The sequence below is a fragment of the Notolepis coatsorum genome, assembly GCF_963971535.1.
Source record: "Notolepis coatsorum genome assembly, chromosome: 3".
Classification (NCBI taxonomy): Eukaryota; Metazoa; Chordata; class Actinopteri; order Aulopiformes; family Paralepididae; genus Notolepis; species Notolepis coatsorum.
Window position 1 is genome coordinate 194,163,326 of NC_140167.1, and position 16,801 is coordinate 194,180,126.

General features: G+C 47.9%; 1 protein-coding gene across 1 annotated transcript in view; it reads left to right on the top strand.

Moving 5' to 3' along the window:
• Nucleotides 1–2,025: 2,025 nt before the first annotated feature.
• The window catches only part of LOC311224426 (RCC1 and BTB domain-containing protein 1-like), a gene marked incomplete at its 3' end in the record, with an annotated part of 66,618 nt that continues 51,842 nt past the window's right edge, over nt 2,026–16,801 (top strand). The window contains exons 1-4 of the mRNA XM_084309409.1: nt 2,026–2,098; nt 3,123–3,363; nt 4,017–4,125; nt 6,373–6,539. Of these exons, the coding sequence (XP_084165535.1) occupies nt 3,235–3,363; nt 4,017–4,125; nt 6,373–6,539 (405 nt within the window). The 5' untranslated portion in view covers nt 2,026–2,098; nt 3,123–3,234. The remainder of the gene's footprint in view (nt 2,099–3,122; nt 3,364–4,016; nt 4,126–6,372; nt 6,540–16,801) is intronic.

The window sequence follows — 16,801 nt, forward strand, 5'->3', positions numbered from 1 at the left end:
ACAAAACAAACTGGTCAGACTACTACTTGACCTGAACCCCAGAACCCACCTCACCCCTGCCCACTTTGACAACCTACGATGGCTTAGAGTAGACGACAGAGTACAGCAACTTGCAATGGGCCTGGTCCACAAGATACACTATACGACCGGGGTACCCATGTACATGTCAAAATACTTCCCAAAGGTCAGTGAATACCACAACCACTACACCAGAGGAAGCTCAACAAATCATGTAAAACCCAGATTCGGCTCAAACAAGGGACTATAACACGTTTCGCAATTATGCCACAACAATGTGGAACACCCTACCCAAAGCTGTAAAGGAATGTGAATCACTACCCACATTGAAAACCGCTCTTAAAGAGCACCTACGGGAGGCTGCAATTCGAAACTGGCCACCGTAAATGCCCAAAACCCCCACCACCTCCTAATAGACAGTCTCCTCCCCACCGCATGTATATATTCCCTCCCCGCCGTATGTATATTTCTCTCCCACCCACCCACCCCCTCCTAATGTACAGTCCCCTCCCCATCATATATACTCTGTCAGGATCTAGGGGTAACAGTACTGTATATTTGAATACCGTTTATGTCACAAATGTATCAGTACTAAATACCTATATGTCCCTATGCCATAAATGTCATGTATGTTGTGTATGTCATAAATGTCTATATGGAAACAAGACAAACGTCTTTATCAGGTCTGCATCCCCTTAACAATTGTATGTATTGAGCCGTACTGTATTGTACCCATTCTGCAATCTGTTAAATAAAGTTTTCATTCATTCATTGTTCTAAACTACCTCAGAAATTACTTCACCAAGGTTAGTGACTTACATGGGCACGGCACTAGAGGGAGCTATAGATATCTAGTCCCAGTCAAATGTAAACTACTTATCTGTCTATCTATCTACATCTAAACTAATCTAATCATGACATTTAAGACATACATGACATACAACATGAACATAAACACGATATGGCTTACGTGTAAGAATCTGTAGTATGTGTGTGATGGTGACATATACACCTCTGAGATGACAACGATTTTCTGGTTGTTGACTTTGAAAATTCGCAGGTCCTGTGCCCAGCCTAAAGTTTGTGAGCACTCAGCGATTTTATATTCCGGAGCCTGTGTAGTAGCTAACTCCGCTAACAAGATACAGTACACGCTCAGCTTCAGATAATGGAGGAAGCAGCTCATTAAAATCACCAGTCCACTGTACATTTGTCAATATTCCAATGTACAGTTTTGCTTGTACACTTGTACAGTGTCCCCCACCCACCCCTCCTACCCAACCTCCTCCAATGTACAGTTTCTACGTTAAATGTATATACTCTTTTTTTCTGGACTCTTTTTGTATCACAAACAGTACTGTATTTGCAAATCTGGTATGTCATAAATGTATAGATGTAGCAGTACTGTATATCTGTATGTCATGTATCATGATGTTATGATGAATTGAAAATGGGGGACCCTGATGTAAACAAGACAAAAGTCTTTCTCTGGTCTGCATCCCCGCGCTGTACTGTATTGTACCCATTCTGCAATCTGTTAATAAAGTTTTCAACCAATCAATCAACGGCTAGCGTGATTACGAAACCTAGCTGCATTTCTCGGAGACGCTCTCTGATTGGCACTGACTGACGCTCTCTGATTGGCCACTGACGCGTTTGCCCAATCCGTGACGAGCTGCGGCTTTGCCCATTTCCACGTCAAACAGCCTGCAAACTACCTGGCGTTATATCGCCATGCTCTAAGACAAACTCTAACCTTAACCAACTTCGAAAGAGTCCCTAAGCTTAACCGTCGAAAGAACTTGCCGTCACGCTCTAAGACAAACTCTAACCTTAACCAACTTCGAAGAGTGCCTAAGCTTAACCAGTGTAGAAACAGGCGTCGGCCAATCAGAGAGCGTCTCCGAGAAATGCGGCTAGGTTTCGTAATCACGCGATGGGCCTCGCAAAATGGCGAGTAATACCCAGAATGCAGTGCGCAATTGCGTGGTCTTTCGTTCCCTAGTAGGTCACGGCTGGTTACAGGTTACTACCAGGTAACGTTAGTGGTATAACTATAAGCCAAGGCAACAAGCTGAAGGTAAAACAATAATTCTGCTTCAGGGCTGCTAATATAACTAGTGAATTAATCTGATTTCGCTGTAAAAACTCAACATTCTGTGGGTTCACTTAATCAGAACATACAACCCGATGACACCACACACCGTTGTTTGATTGATTGATTGATTGATTGATCGAAAACTTTATTAACAGATTGCAGAATGGGTACAATATTACAGTATGGCTCAATACAAACAACTAGCTATTAGCTATTTTGTTTCTGGCTTTGGGATAGAGTGGCTAACGTTACTGTTCACAAATATTGGTTTGATTATCCTGACCTAGACCATATGGCTATAGCTATAGCTCAAACTTAACTTAGTTAGCCAACCACCTAGCACACTAACTAATAATGTCCTCAGTGGGACCGAGGGTTTAGCGTTAGTTCACTCAAAACTGAAGAATAATCAAGTACAAAGTCTGGTTCTTCCAATATTAATACACAGTTTTTAAATTGTGACTTTGTTGTAATGGAATTTTCACTCAAGGACATAACTCAGATATATGTGAGTTTCAAGAACACCTTGTGATAAAGTAACTTTATCTATATATTACTAAAATATGTGAACTACCTCTACCTCATTTTAGCATTTTGTACATTTTAGTTTTGTATAGTGTTTGGTCTTTATTCTTTTACTTTTTACTGTATGAAGCACAATTTCAGGAGGATCATACAGAACCAAGCTTTTCACTATAATGTACAATACCTTTTATATGTGACAAATAAAACAAAACTTGAAACGGAAGCACCCAACCTTGACCCACCCCCAGTCTGCCCAGGCCTAGGCTCAGTTGAGATGCAGCTGACCAATGAGTCGGTCATGTAGCTACAATCTGACGATGTTAGCAAAGCTAACTTTCTTTTGGATCTAGGTTCTTGAGTTTGTCATGTTATTTGGTTGTCTGCCCCCAAAGCTGTTTGAATGAAAGAAGTGATTGGTCAACAAAAGCGCTTCTCATTCGGTGTGTGTGTGCATATTTTATTTTCATACCTACTTACCTAGCATCAAAGACAGCGGCAGCACGACCTAGACCCTCCTCTTTCCCCTGCTGTGGATCCCAGGTCCGGCCACCTCCTCCCCAACGCCATAGCCACAGGTTCAAAGGAGGAACACCATGGTGGACGTCAGCCAATGGCCTCTGTTCAGAAGCCTGATTGGTCCCCGGGAGCTGTCCCACATTCGGAAGGCCTGTGTGTTTGGCACGTCTGGCAATCAGGGCATCTTCATCACTAGTGATGGCGAGGTGAGAGGTCAAAAAGGGAAACTGGGATGAAGGTGATGAAAAGTAAGTGGGTCTTGGCCCAGTGACCTTTCTAGCTAAATGAGACAAACTGGTTTGCTTTTGAAGATGTTTTCTTTTGGTTGGCTCACTGTGTTACTAACTTACCATGCGTCAATCTGTCTTTGGAATTGTGTATTCGGAGAGGGAGGATTCGCATGATCAGCTCCAACTTTGCACCTTTTTCTTAAGTCAATGGGAATGGGGTAGGCCTAAATCTGCAATAGTTAAAATGTCCTGATGCCGGCACAAGATGGTACATTAAGTTGCCGTTTCAACGAACCATAGTCTCCTGTTCAATATCCTACTATCTCCTCAACTTACAGGGCATGTTGTCTCCGTTCCTCTCCTCTCAAACATAGACCTCAGAACTGAGCTTGAGCCATCACAGTCAGCAGTCAGCCAGTTAACCAGATATATAGTTTAATTGGTGCTAGTTAGTTAGAGAATAATTGAATGGATGGACACTTTTGTTCATGAACGCCCGTGTCATTGACTCCATCTTCTGAGGTCTCTGTAGACTTTTGGTCTCACCCAACCCAAGGAGGGAGAGTTTGAGGCATGTTTGTGTCGGACATCTGAATTCAATCTCTCTTTCCGTCTCTCTCCCCATTCAGGCTTATGTGTTCGGACTGAACAAAAGAAAAAAGCTGGACTCCCTGAGTGGACAGAAGGTGGTCAGCTTGAGCTACGGCAGCGGGCCCCACGTCCTCCTGGCAACCGAAGGTAACGGCACGTCCCTGCACATCTGTTCACCGGCCGACAGAGAAGGAAGGTGATACTGAGACAACTACGGCCCGGGAACGATGTGGCGTCATCATTTCAATGCATTGAATCCTTAAAGATCCAGACTTCAGAAACTGGAAACAATCATGCAGCGTTGCCATATCCACTGATAATACTGAAGCCTGTTGTTCGCCTCGTTGTTTCTTGTCTAGAAATGTATATGGATTTGCAGTGTTATTTAGATGCTGGGGGGGGGCGGTGACATAGGTACTGCTTGTTGTTGGCAGTTTGATGTCTTCAGTGAGCCTAAACAAGCTGTTGAGAACAATTTGCTTTGTGATGTCAAGCAATCAATAATAATAATAAGCTTGGTTGCAGTACAAAGTGCTTCACAACAGTAAAAAATACAGGCATGAGCGAGCATAGCAAGGTATGGTAAATCACAGTGTTTCACATTAGGATCTAACATCCTAATAGGCTCTCTATTCAGTAATACAAATAATAAAATAGTTTAAAATGATTAAGTTTAAAAATAGTCTAAAAATTATAAAATAGAACGGACATACAACAGTAAAAAAATACAGGCATAAGCGAGCATAAAAATAAAAAATGTAAATAGCAAGGTTACAGTGAAAAGTGTGATAAGATTGTTCAAGCAGATGAAAATGGCCTAGTTAGGAGAATCAACCTTGGCACGATGTAACTAACTGGAATGGTAAACAACTTTGCTAGATTTAGGTCAAAAGTCATCTTCTCCTCACAACAGAGCATCACTCTAACATACATATGAATTTCATTGGACGTGTATGAAAGTAGGTAGGGTAAGAATAGCTGTGCTTAGCCAGGGCCACTGCCTACCTAGTGTACTGTCCCGTTTGTAAAAGTAGTTTTACTCTTGGGTGTGGAGGAGTAGCCAGGCAGGGAAGGGAATAATTACTTGAAAATTAGGTGATTTCTTGAAACAAGTAAAATAATATCTAGGGGTCTCTCTCCTGATTGGATAAAGTGGGAAGGGATACCAGAAATGTATTTTCTGTTTACTGCAGAGTGGAGGAGTGGAGTGGAGGGAGACCAATGTTACTGTCACCATGATGTTTTCCACTCTGTAATAATAATAATAATATATAATGCATAAGATAATAATATATAATGCATAATAATGCATAATCGATTGATTCTGATCCACACATGAATTCAATAACCAAGTGTAAAGCTTACATGGCTTGTTGCGGTCAACTGATTAGAAGGTTCCATTCAGCTGATGGATTTACTTCAAAGTGGGATGAAATGCAAAGTATGACATCAATATAATAACAGGGACTCGCACAGTCACTAGTCACTACTGTCCTGAAAATAGCTCTGATCACCAGCGTCTGCGCTTGGATGTGGTGCAACACCATGGTAAATGGTGCATTTATATAGCAGCTTTTATCCAAAGCGCTTTACAATTTGTTCCTCACATTTGACCCATTCACTCACACATTCACACACCAACGGCAGAGGCAACCATGCAAGGTGCCAACCTGCTCATCGGGAGCAATTAGGGGTTAAGTATCTTGCTCAAGGACACTTCGACACGCTGCCCGGGAGGAGCGGGAATCGAACCGGGAACCTCCGGATTACCATACGACTGCTCTACCTCCTGAGCCACTGCCACGCCCCTGGTGCGGTGTGAGCAGGCGTCATTTTATGCCAAAACGGATACCAGTATTGTACTGCGCGAGCGTTTCTGTATCGACACACTGCCAGCTACCCCATCCCACACATCCCGGCGCAGATGGGTTCACATTGAACCACGAAATTAGCAATTTGGCACATACCAAATTGCAAATGCACCTGCATCAGTGCTTGGACCAGCCTCGTGGAAATAGAACCCTACATTGTATGGAATGCTTGCTAGTCGTGAGTAGTAGGCCTAGTGGATGCAATGGCATTAGCTTACTCACTGAGTCCCGTGGTTGGAGTTCTGGCCCACGGCCCGGTTCCAAGCCGCGAGCCGGGAAGCATCAAATGGGCAAAGTGTATTTCCGCACTCGATTCATATTGGAACATGGCCCAGCCGTGTGACGCTGTGATGCGCCGGCCGGGCCCTATTCCAATATGAATCAAGTATGGAAATATATACTCGAGGAGTACTGCAGATTTAAATGTTTGGTGACTGAAGTTTTTGCCTGTCGAACTATCCCTGTTTTGGTGGAATTCCCCTTTTTACAGAACGACTGTACCACCAACCATTTTGTGTTTCAGAGGGAGAGCTCTTTGCCTGGGGGCATAACATCTACGGCCAACTGGGGAACGGGGCCACCAACCAGGGCGTGTCTCCGGCGCTGGTGTCGGCCAGCCTGCTCAACAAGAAGGTCACGCAGGTGGCCTGCGGCGCTCATCACTCCATGGCCTTGACGGACTCTGGAGAGGTGAGGGGACCGGCGTCTGGTAAAAGCTCCAGCAGACTTAGAGAATATCTCTTCACTAATTTACAACTCCACGATCCACGGCAAGTTGCTCAAGTCTGCCTCGTTGACTTGTTTGAAGATATTTCTACATGAAACATGTGATCCAGCTTTTGGTCTCTTGGTTGTTTCCTGTTCTGTGTGGCAATGCGTCGGTTTTACACAGGGGGCCTGACCCCAATCACAGCACGAGTCTCTAAACCCCATGCACTCCACACTAAGCTGAGTTATAAAGGCTCCATTGTGCTTCAACCGGCTTTTTTCACGTCGTCAGCTTTAGTCCGTCCTCTAGTCCGCTACACTTTCATGTGAACCTACAGTACATGAGCTCTTTTATTCACCACACTTGAGACGGTCTGTTTCCAATGTGTTTATAGAGTCTTTATAACGAGCGTCTGTGGAGGAATAATCAGGGTTCCCACTTGTCCTGGAAAACCTGGAATTCAGAGACTATTATTATTTCCAGTCATGGAAAACCTGGACAATGTACTAAAATTACCAAATATCCTGGAAGAAAATCCATGTTGTCCTGGAAAATCTTAATTGTAATTTAGCCCCTCACTCAAATGTAAATCTAGGTGTGTAGCCTATTTTGTTTGAAACTCAATAGCAGTACCAGGTTTGGCCCACATGCCCTTTGTTTTGGCCACCATGGCATTTGACAAGCTCATGCTAACCGTAATGACTACAAACCTTCCATTTTGTGATTTGTGTAGCAGTCAGCCAGTCACCTGTAATGAATGTGAGACACTTGATCATGAACCATGCATTGTTAAAACTGGGTTAAGTGTGTCAATACCAGTCCTACCCTATGCAATTTGGTTTTAGGCCCAACCACTCTACAGATACAGCAAACTGTTTTCTACTTGAGTGCATTAAATCTAAATTGGACTTTAGGGGGAATAGTTGGTGCTGTATTTTTTTATTTAAGAAAAGCCTTTGATACAGTTAATCACAGGATCCTCATGCCTACACCTAAATGTAAACAAGACCGTTTGTATGTTTTTCTCTAAAACCAACATAATTACAGACGCCCAGTTGCCGGATCTACTGTGCAATGGCGAAAAACTTAAGGTGGTTTCTGATTTTAAGTACCTTGGTTACGGTATCATTCTAGACTCCAACTTATCATTTAAAAAGCACACTAAGAAGGTAATCCATACTGTTACAAAGGATCAGATTAAACCGAATATATATATTTATTGATTGATATATATTGCATAATATTTGTATATTGTTTGATATCCCTTGTATATTCCTTGTACATATACACGGAATATCCCTTTAGCCTAGACCAGACCATAATATTTCATTCTCCTATTGGACACCGGTCCACAGGCGCCAGAGCCATGCCTCCAGAGTCAGGTTCAAGGCCACCGACAAGACATGTCTGTACATGCCCGGCCTGGCCCAGGAATACGAGACGGAAATGAGGTTGGCACTAGTTTGTTCGCCGTGCATATAAATATGGCGCAGGTGAATACAGAAGTAGAGTTACCCAATAAGTTGAAGCCTCACCCACGATACTCCGTGCGGTGAAGTATGGCCTGTTTGGCCCCAAATAGAGCATTGAGACCACGTGCGAATTAATAACTGAATTGTCAGAGTTTGGCGCTATACCGTCGAGTGCGACATATTTCTATTAAGTCAGTAATAGTCTATTTGTGTATAGTGTATCGTGCGGCTAAAGTTCTACAGTGACCAGCATCACCAACGCTTCCTCGTATCAGCTAGAGTGCTTATCCAGGCTGGGCTGCTTTCATGGCGCTTTCACCCGAGGAGACCTAGATGAGAACCGTGTGGACATGTACACTGGATTAATCTACCCGACGACTACATAGCCCTTTGCGGCTGGATTATATTTGTTTTGGTCCTGTGATTTATGGAGCGGAGAATCGCCGACGCCTACACGTGTGGGATTTACCCTGTGAGGAGCCAGGTCGAGTCTGTGCCTCAGAGAGCCTGAGGCCGGCTAGCTTTCTTCACTGTGGAGCTACAGTCTACGGAGAACAGCTGTATTCGTCTGTGGATCAAGAGACTATTGCACCGTCTCCTGTACTTGGAGTCTCCTTAGTCATCGTTGACCAGACTCTCTACTACCGACAGATCCTCTACCCCTGCTGGCTTACAACCGGGGGGACCCTTCCAGTATCTCCCGCTATATATTACTAGTGTACCATAGATATAATTCCCTAAGATTCAGGTTGTATAATTACCTCCTGCGTAACCAGAGAATGGACATTCATTATTGATTTGCCTACGCACATTCCTTTGCCTTATAAGCGCATCCAAAGTATAATAGAGAAGTATATTATGTACCTTTTGCTGCAATAAATACTTAATTACCACTTGGTGTGGAACCGGTTCATTGTGGGAAGTGTTCATCATATTTATATATCATGTACTGTATGGCCAGTAATTAAAGTACATAAAGCGGTAGTGGTTTAATGATACCATACTTATCAATACAGTCAGGGAATTGTACCCCTCAGTTACAATTGGTCCTTCGAGCCGGATGGTAACTAGTGTAATATTAATATAGTGGTATTAATATTGACATGGCCAATGATGAACACTCCACAAAACGGTTCTCCTAAAGTAGATCGCCCGCAGCGTAGACGGCAGACACCTCAGTACTTAGAGGATTACGTTGCCAATATACTACCTAGCTTTCTACAGACGGTAAACGCGGAAAAAGTAGATAGTAAAATTATGTCCGACCCTATCGACCAGGCTACCCCGCCAATAGAGGCCCTAGTGGGTTCTAACGTAACTGACCAAGCTCACGGTAGGGACCAGGAGGGACCCGACATGACTTTACCCCCCGCCAAGACCGAAGAAGTAGTCCCCGGAGAGCTCCAGGATAAAGACAGCTCTCCAGGGATGGAACTCTACCCGCTACAAGAAGAGGAGAGCACCCCGGAGATGGATCTCCAGGACTCGCCACAGGAGAACAGATCTCCAACGAGTACTGCCAGGAGCGGATCACCTCAACCAGCGTCTTCCCCCAGCGAGGCGGACAAGATGCTGGCACAGGCATTCCTCGCCAGCCTAGCAGCCTCAACAGAGCGCGATCGACTCCAAGCACAGACGCTTAGTGAGCGCGAACATTCTTCCATGGAAAGAGAACGCCTTCAGGCGCAGCAACGGAGCGATGAAGATCGTATACGTCTAGAGATTAGACGCCTTCAGACGGAAGAGAATATGGTAAGGGACCGGGCCGAAGCCCAGCGCGCCGCCGCCGAAGCCCAGCGCGCCGCTGCCGGTGCCAAAAGAGAAGCAGAGCGCGACCTCGCTCTCACCAAGCGCGAAGCCGAGCGCGACCGATTACAAGCGCAGATAATGGAGCAGCTGATCACCAGGGCAACACCCCCTCCCTCCGCACGGGGTTCCAGGGCCTCGTCAAGACAAGGGTCAAGGGCACCCTCCCCTACCCGATCAAGCGACCCTGAGCCCGACCACCAGAGAGAGCCTATACCCCCCTCCGAACCCCTTCCCCGACCGGTCCAAGTGAGACCCAGCTACAAGGAAGAAACTGTCTACACCGCGGAGAGGCTAAATAGACGACTACAGGATCTAGAGGACCTGCCAGAGGAAGAAGAAGAGGGAGAGGAGGAGAGTCAAGCCCGACAGCAGCACAGTACTCCACAGGACCAGGAGGTCCAGTACAGCCCAGGCTCTACCCCCGCGGCTCTGCGCTACAGACCCCCGACTCAATTCACGGGTGAGCTTGACGCACGACCAGCCCCGAGGAACAGCACCTGGATACGCGGGCCATGGTACCCAGCAGGTACCAGCCCACCAAGAGGCGTAAGAGGAGACTCGCCTAGGAGGCCTCTCTTCCAACGCTCACCGATGTGCCAGCCATCCATGGCATCATACATTGGCACACCGACGTTTCCGGACTTCACCCACGAGAACAGAGCACAGTACACGGAGCTACGAATGTGCTTAGAGACAATGATGTCCGATGTAGCTGATGAACCGTACAAGTATGCTATCCTACTGAAGCACCTCAAGGTGCCCCGAGCGCACAATATAGCGCTGGCCTATGCCACCTCTACTACCCCATACACAGCGGCTCTAGCAGCACTCGACCAAAGATATGGACGCATATGGGACTACGTAATACAAGAGATAAGGCATATTGACCGCCTACCCCCAGCCACAGACAATCGCTCACTAGATGACCTGTCTATCAAGGTACAATCCCTGGTAGGGATGCTGGGGGCGCAAAGAGAAAGGGGTATGCACGAACTGTACGCGAACTCTAATGTCGAGAGGATTTTAGAGAAGCTTCCGCCCGCCCGACAAGAGCGCTTCAGGCGGCAAAGAGACCACCGTGATCCTAACGGTCCCGAGCCATCCCTCCTAGGCCTAGCCGACTTCCTGGCGAGAGAAGTCAACAGCCTACGGTTGGATACGTTCATGCGGAGCACCCCAAGCTCCAGAGAGGGACCTAGGAGAGCAAACGATGGCCGAAGATTGGTGACCGTCATGCACCAATCAGAATCAGTACCGAGCAGCAAGAACCACAGTACCCCCTCGATGAAAGAGAAGTGGAAGATGGTGTGCCCGTACTGCGAAAAGGAACACTGGTTGTCACAATGTGACACGTTCAAGAAGATGACCGCCGACGAGGTGAGTCAATGGATAAAGTCCAACCGACGCTGTTACCGATGTGCGCGCAGTCACATGGCAGCCGATTGCCGCTTAAAGAAGAGGTGTAGTCGGTGTGACGGAGCCCACCTAGATGTCCTACACGACAGTAACAGAAGAAAGCCTGCACCCTCAAGCAGCACAAAGGCAAGTGTTATGTACATTGACCCCGCCAGCAGCGGGGGCGCCCGGGTGCTCTTAAAGGTGGTCCGCGTAACACTGAGTTACCAAGATAAGGTCATGGACACTTACGCCGTCCTTGACGACGGGTCAGAGAAGACCCTTCTCCTCGCGTCCGCTGCGGCCCAGCTGGGGCTGCGGGGGAGCGAAAACCAGATGACGATTCGGACAATAAGAAGAGATCTAAAGACGATAAAGGGCGAGAATGTCTCCTTCACTATCGCAGCAAGCGGGCAGCCAGAGAGACGGTATAGGATTACTAATGCTTTCACCAGCCAAGAAATAGGCCTGTCGCAGTACACCTACCCCATCGCCAAGCTGATGGATAAATATGTGCACCTGCGTCAACTACCTATACCGCTCATAGACGGCGCCACCCCGACCCTGCTGATAGGCTCAGACCATGCAGACCTCATCGTCCCGATAGACCGGGTCCACACAGGGCCCAGAGGCTGTCCTGCAGCAGTCGAGACCCGCCTAGGATGGACATTACAAGGCCCCCTCGCTAAGTCTCTTAACCGAACAGCAGCCACTAACTGCCTCCACTCCAGAGTGACAGAAGAAGACACCACCCTCCTACAGCATGTCGAGAGGCTATGGACACTAGAGACAATGCCCTTTAAGAACGAAAAGAAAGACATTCGTTCCAAGGAAGACATTTACGCTATAGCCCTCCTCGAGCAGGGGACAAAGAGAGTCAAAGTCAACGGAGTGATGAGATACGCAACTCCACTCCTGAGGCGAGAGGGTATGCCTACCTTCCACGCCCCAAAAGAAGCGACGGAGCGGTATCTATTGAACACAGAGCGGCGCCTAGCCAGAGATCCCGCTCAAGAGACGGTGTACCGCGCTGAGATTAACAAGCTAATCACGCCCAGTTGCCGGATCTACTGTGCAATGGCGAAAAACTTATGGTGGTTTCTGATTTTAAGTACCTTGGTTACGGTATCATTCTAGACTCCAACTTATCATTTAAAAAGCACACTAAGAAGGTAATCCATACTGTTACAAAGGATCAGATTAAACCGAATATATATATTTATTGATTGATATATATTGCATAATATTTGTATATTGTTTGATATCCCTTGTATATTCCTTGTACATATACACGGAATATCCCTTTAGCCTAGACCAGACCATAATATTTCATTCTCCTATTGGACAGCGGTCCACAGGCGCCAGAGCCATGCCTCCAGAGTCAGGTTCAAGGCCACCGACAAGACATGTCTGTACATGCCCGGCCTGGCCCAGGAATACGAGACGGAAATGAGGTTGGCACTAGTTTGTTCGCCGTGCATATAAATATGGCGCAGGTGAATACAGAAGTAGAGTTACCCAATAAGTTGAAGCCTCACCCACGATACTCCGTGCGGTGAAGTATGGCCTGTTTGGCCCCAAATAGAGCATTGAGACCACGTGCGAATTAATAACTGAATTGTCAGAGTTTGGCGCTATACCGTCGAGTGCGACATATTTCTATTAAGTCAGTAATAGTCTATTTGTGTATAGTGTATCGTGCGGCTAAAGTTCTACAGTGACCAGCATCACCAACGCTTCCTCGTATCAGCTAGAGTGCTTATCCAGGCTGGGCTGCTTTCATGGCGCTTTCACCCGAGGAGACCTAGACGAGAACCGTGTGGACATGTACACTGGATTAATCTACCCGACGACTACATAGCCCTTTGCGGCTGGATTATATTTGTTTTGGTCCTGTGATTTATGGAGCGGAGAATCGCCGACGCCTACACGTGTGGGATTTACCCTGTGAGGAGCCAGGTCGAGTCTGTGCCTCAGAGAGCCTGAGGCCGGCTAGCTTTCTTCACTGTGGAGCTACAGTCTACGGAGAACAGCTGTATTCGTCTGTGGATCAAGAGACTATTGCACCGTCTCCTGTACTTGGAGTCTCCTTAGTCATCGTTGACCAGACTCTCTACTACCGACAGATCCTCTACCCCTGCTGGCTTACAACCGGGGGGACCCTTCCAGTATCTCCCGCTATATATTACTAGTGTACCATAGATATAATTCCCTAAGATTCAGGTTGTATAATTACCTCCTGCGTAACCAGAGAATGGACATTCATTATTGATTTGCCTACGCACATTCCTTTGCCTTATAAGCGCATCCAAAGTATAATAGAGAAGTATATTATGTACCTTTTGCTGCAATAAATACTTAATTACCACTTGGTGTGGAACCGGTTCATTGTGGGAAGTGTTCATCATATTTATATATCATGTACTGTATGGCCAGTAATTAAAGTACATAAAGCGGTAGTGGTTTAATGATACCATACTTATCAATACAGTCAGGGAATTGTACCCCTCAGTTACAATTGGTCCTTCGAGCCGGATGGTAACTAGTGTAATATTAATATAGTGGTATTAATATTGACATGGCCAATGATGAACACTCCACAAAACGGTTCTCCTAAAGTAGATCGCCCGCAGCGTAGACGGCAGACACCTCAGTACTTAGAGGATTACGTTGCCAATATACTACCTAGCTTTCTACAGATGGTAAACGCGGAAAAAGTAGATAGTAAAATTATGTCCGACCCTATCGACCAGGCTACCCCGCCAATAGAGGCCCTAGTGGGTTCTAACGTAACTGACCAAGCTCACGGTAGGGACCAGGAGGGACCCGACATGACTTTACCCCCCGCCAAGACCGAAGAAGTAGTCCCCGGAGAGCTCCAGGATAAAGACAGCTCTCCAGGGATGGAACTCTACCCGCTACAAGAAGAGGAGAGCACCCCGGAGATGGATCTCCAGGACTCGCCACAGGAGAACAGATCTCCAACGAGTACTGCCAGGAGCGGATCACCTCAACCAGCGTCTTCCCCCAGCGAGGCGGACAAGATGCTGGCACAGGCATTCCTCGCCAGCCTAGCAGCCTCAACAGAGCGCGATCGACTCCAAGCACAGACGCTTAGTGAGCGCGAACATTCTTCCATGGAAAGAGAACGCCTTCAGGCGCAGCAACGGAGCGACGAAGATCGTATACGTCTAGAGATTAGACGCCTTCAGACGGAAGAGAATATGGTAAGGGACCGGGCCGAAGCCCAGCGCGCCGCCGCCGAAGCCCAGCGCGCCGCTGCCGGTGCCAAAAGAGAAGCAGAGCGCGACCTCGCTCTCACCAAGCGCGAAGCCGAGCGCGACCGATTACAAGCGCAGATAATGGAGCAGCTGATCACCAGGGCAACACCCCCTCCCTCCGCACGGGGTTCCAGGGCCTCGTCAAGACAAGGGTCAAGGGCACCCTCCCCTACCCGATCAAGCGACCCTGAGCCCGACCACCAGAGAGAGCCTATACCCCCCTCCGAACCCCTTCCCCGACCGGTCCAAGTGAGACCCAGCTACAAGGAAGAAACTGTCTACACCGCGGAGAGGCTAAATAGACGACTACAGGATCTAGAGGACCTGCCAGAGGAAGAAGAAGAGGGAGAGGAGGAGAGTCAAGCCCGACAGCAGCACAGTACTCCACAGGACCAGGAGGTCCAGTACAGCCCAGGCTCTACCCCCGCGGCTCTGCGCTACAGACCCCCGACTCAATTCACGGGTGAGCTTGACGCACGACCAGCCCCGAGGAACAGCACCTGGATACGCGGGCCATGGTACCCAGCAGGTACCAGCCCACCAAGAGGCGTAAGAGGAGACTCGCCTAGGAGGCCTCTCTTCCAACGCTCACCGATGTGCCAGCCATCCATGGCATCATACATTGGCACACCGACGTTTCCGGACTTCACCCACGAGAACAGAGCACAGTACACGGAGCTACGAATGTGCTTAGAGACAATGATGTCCGATGTAGCTGATGAACCGTACAAGTATGCTATCCTACTGAAGCACCTCAAGGTGCCCCGAGCGCACAATATAGCGCTGGCCTATGCCACCTCTACTACCCCATACACAGCGGCTCTAGCAGCACTCGACCAAAGATATGGACGCATATGGGACTACGTAATACAAGAGATAAGGCATATTGACCGCCTACCCCCAGCCACAGACAATCGCTCACTAGATGACCTGTCTATCAAGGTACAATCCCTGGTAGGGATGCTGGGGGCGCAAAGAGAAAGGGGTATGCACGAACTGTACGCGAACTCTAATGTCGAGAGGATTTTAGAGAAGCTTCCGCCCGCCCGACAAGAGCGCTTCAGGCGGCAAAGAGACCACCGTGATCCTAACGGTCCCGAGCCATCCCTCCTAGACCTAGCCGACTTCCTGGCGAGAGAAGTCAACAGCCTACGGTTGGATACGTTCATGCGGAGCACCCCAAGCTCCAGAGAGGGACCTAGGAGAGCAAACGATGGCCGAAGATTGGTGACCGTCATGCACCAATCAGAATCAGTACCGAGCAGCAAGAACCACAGTACCCCCTCGATGAAAGAGAAGTGGAAGATGGTGTGCCCGTACTGCGAAAAGGAACACTGGTTGTCACAATGTGACACGTTCAAGAAGATGACCGCCGGCGAGGTGAGTCAATGGATAAAGTCCAACCGACGCTGTTACCGATGTGCGCGCAGTCACATGGCAGCCGATTGCCGCTTAAAGAAGAGGTGTAGTCGGTGTGACGGAGCCCACCTAGATGTCCTACACGACAGTAACAGAAGAAAGCCTGCACCCTCAAGCAGCACAAAGGCAAGTGTTATGTACATTGACCCCGCCAGCAGCGGGGGCGCCCGGGTGCTCTTAAAGGTGGTCCGCGTAACACTGAGTTACCAAGATAAGGTCATGGACACTTACGCCGTCCTTGACGACGGGTCAGAGAAGACCCTTCTCCTCGCGTCCGCTGCGGCCCAGCTGGGGCTGCGGGGGAGCGAAAACCAGATGACGATTCGGACAATAAGAAGAGATCTAAAGACGATAAAGGGCGAGAATGTCTCCTTCACTATCGCAGCAAGCGGGCAGCCAGAGAGACGGTATAGGATTACTAATGCTTTCACCAGCCAAGAAATAGGCCTGTCGCAGTACACCTACCCCATCGCCAAGCTGATGGATAAATATGTGCACCTGCGTCAACTACCTATACCGCTCATAGACGGCGCCACCCCGACCCTGCTGATAGGCTCAGACCATGCAGACCTCATCGTCCCGATAGACCGGGTCCACACAGGGCCCAGAGGCTGTCCTGCAGCAGTCGAGACCCGCCTAGGATGGACATTACAAGGCCCCCTCGCTAAGTCTCTTAACCGAACAGCAGCCACTAACTGCCTCCACTCCAGAGTGACAGAAGAAGACACCACCCTCCTACAGCATGTCGAGAGGCTATGGACACTAGAGACAATGCCCTTTAAGAACGAAAAGAAAGACATTCGTTCCAAGGAAGACATTTACGCTATAGCCCTCCTCGAGCAGGGGACAAAGAGAGTCAAAGTCAAC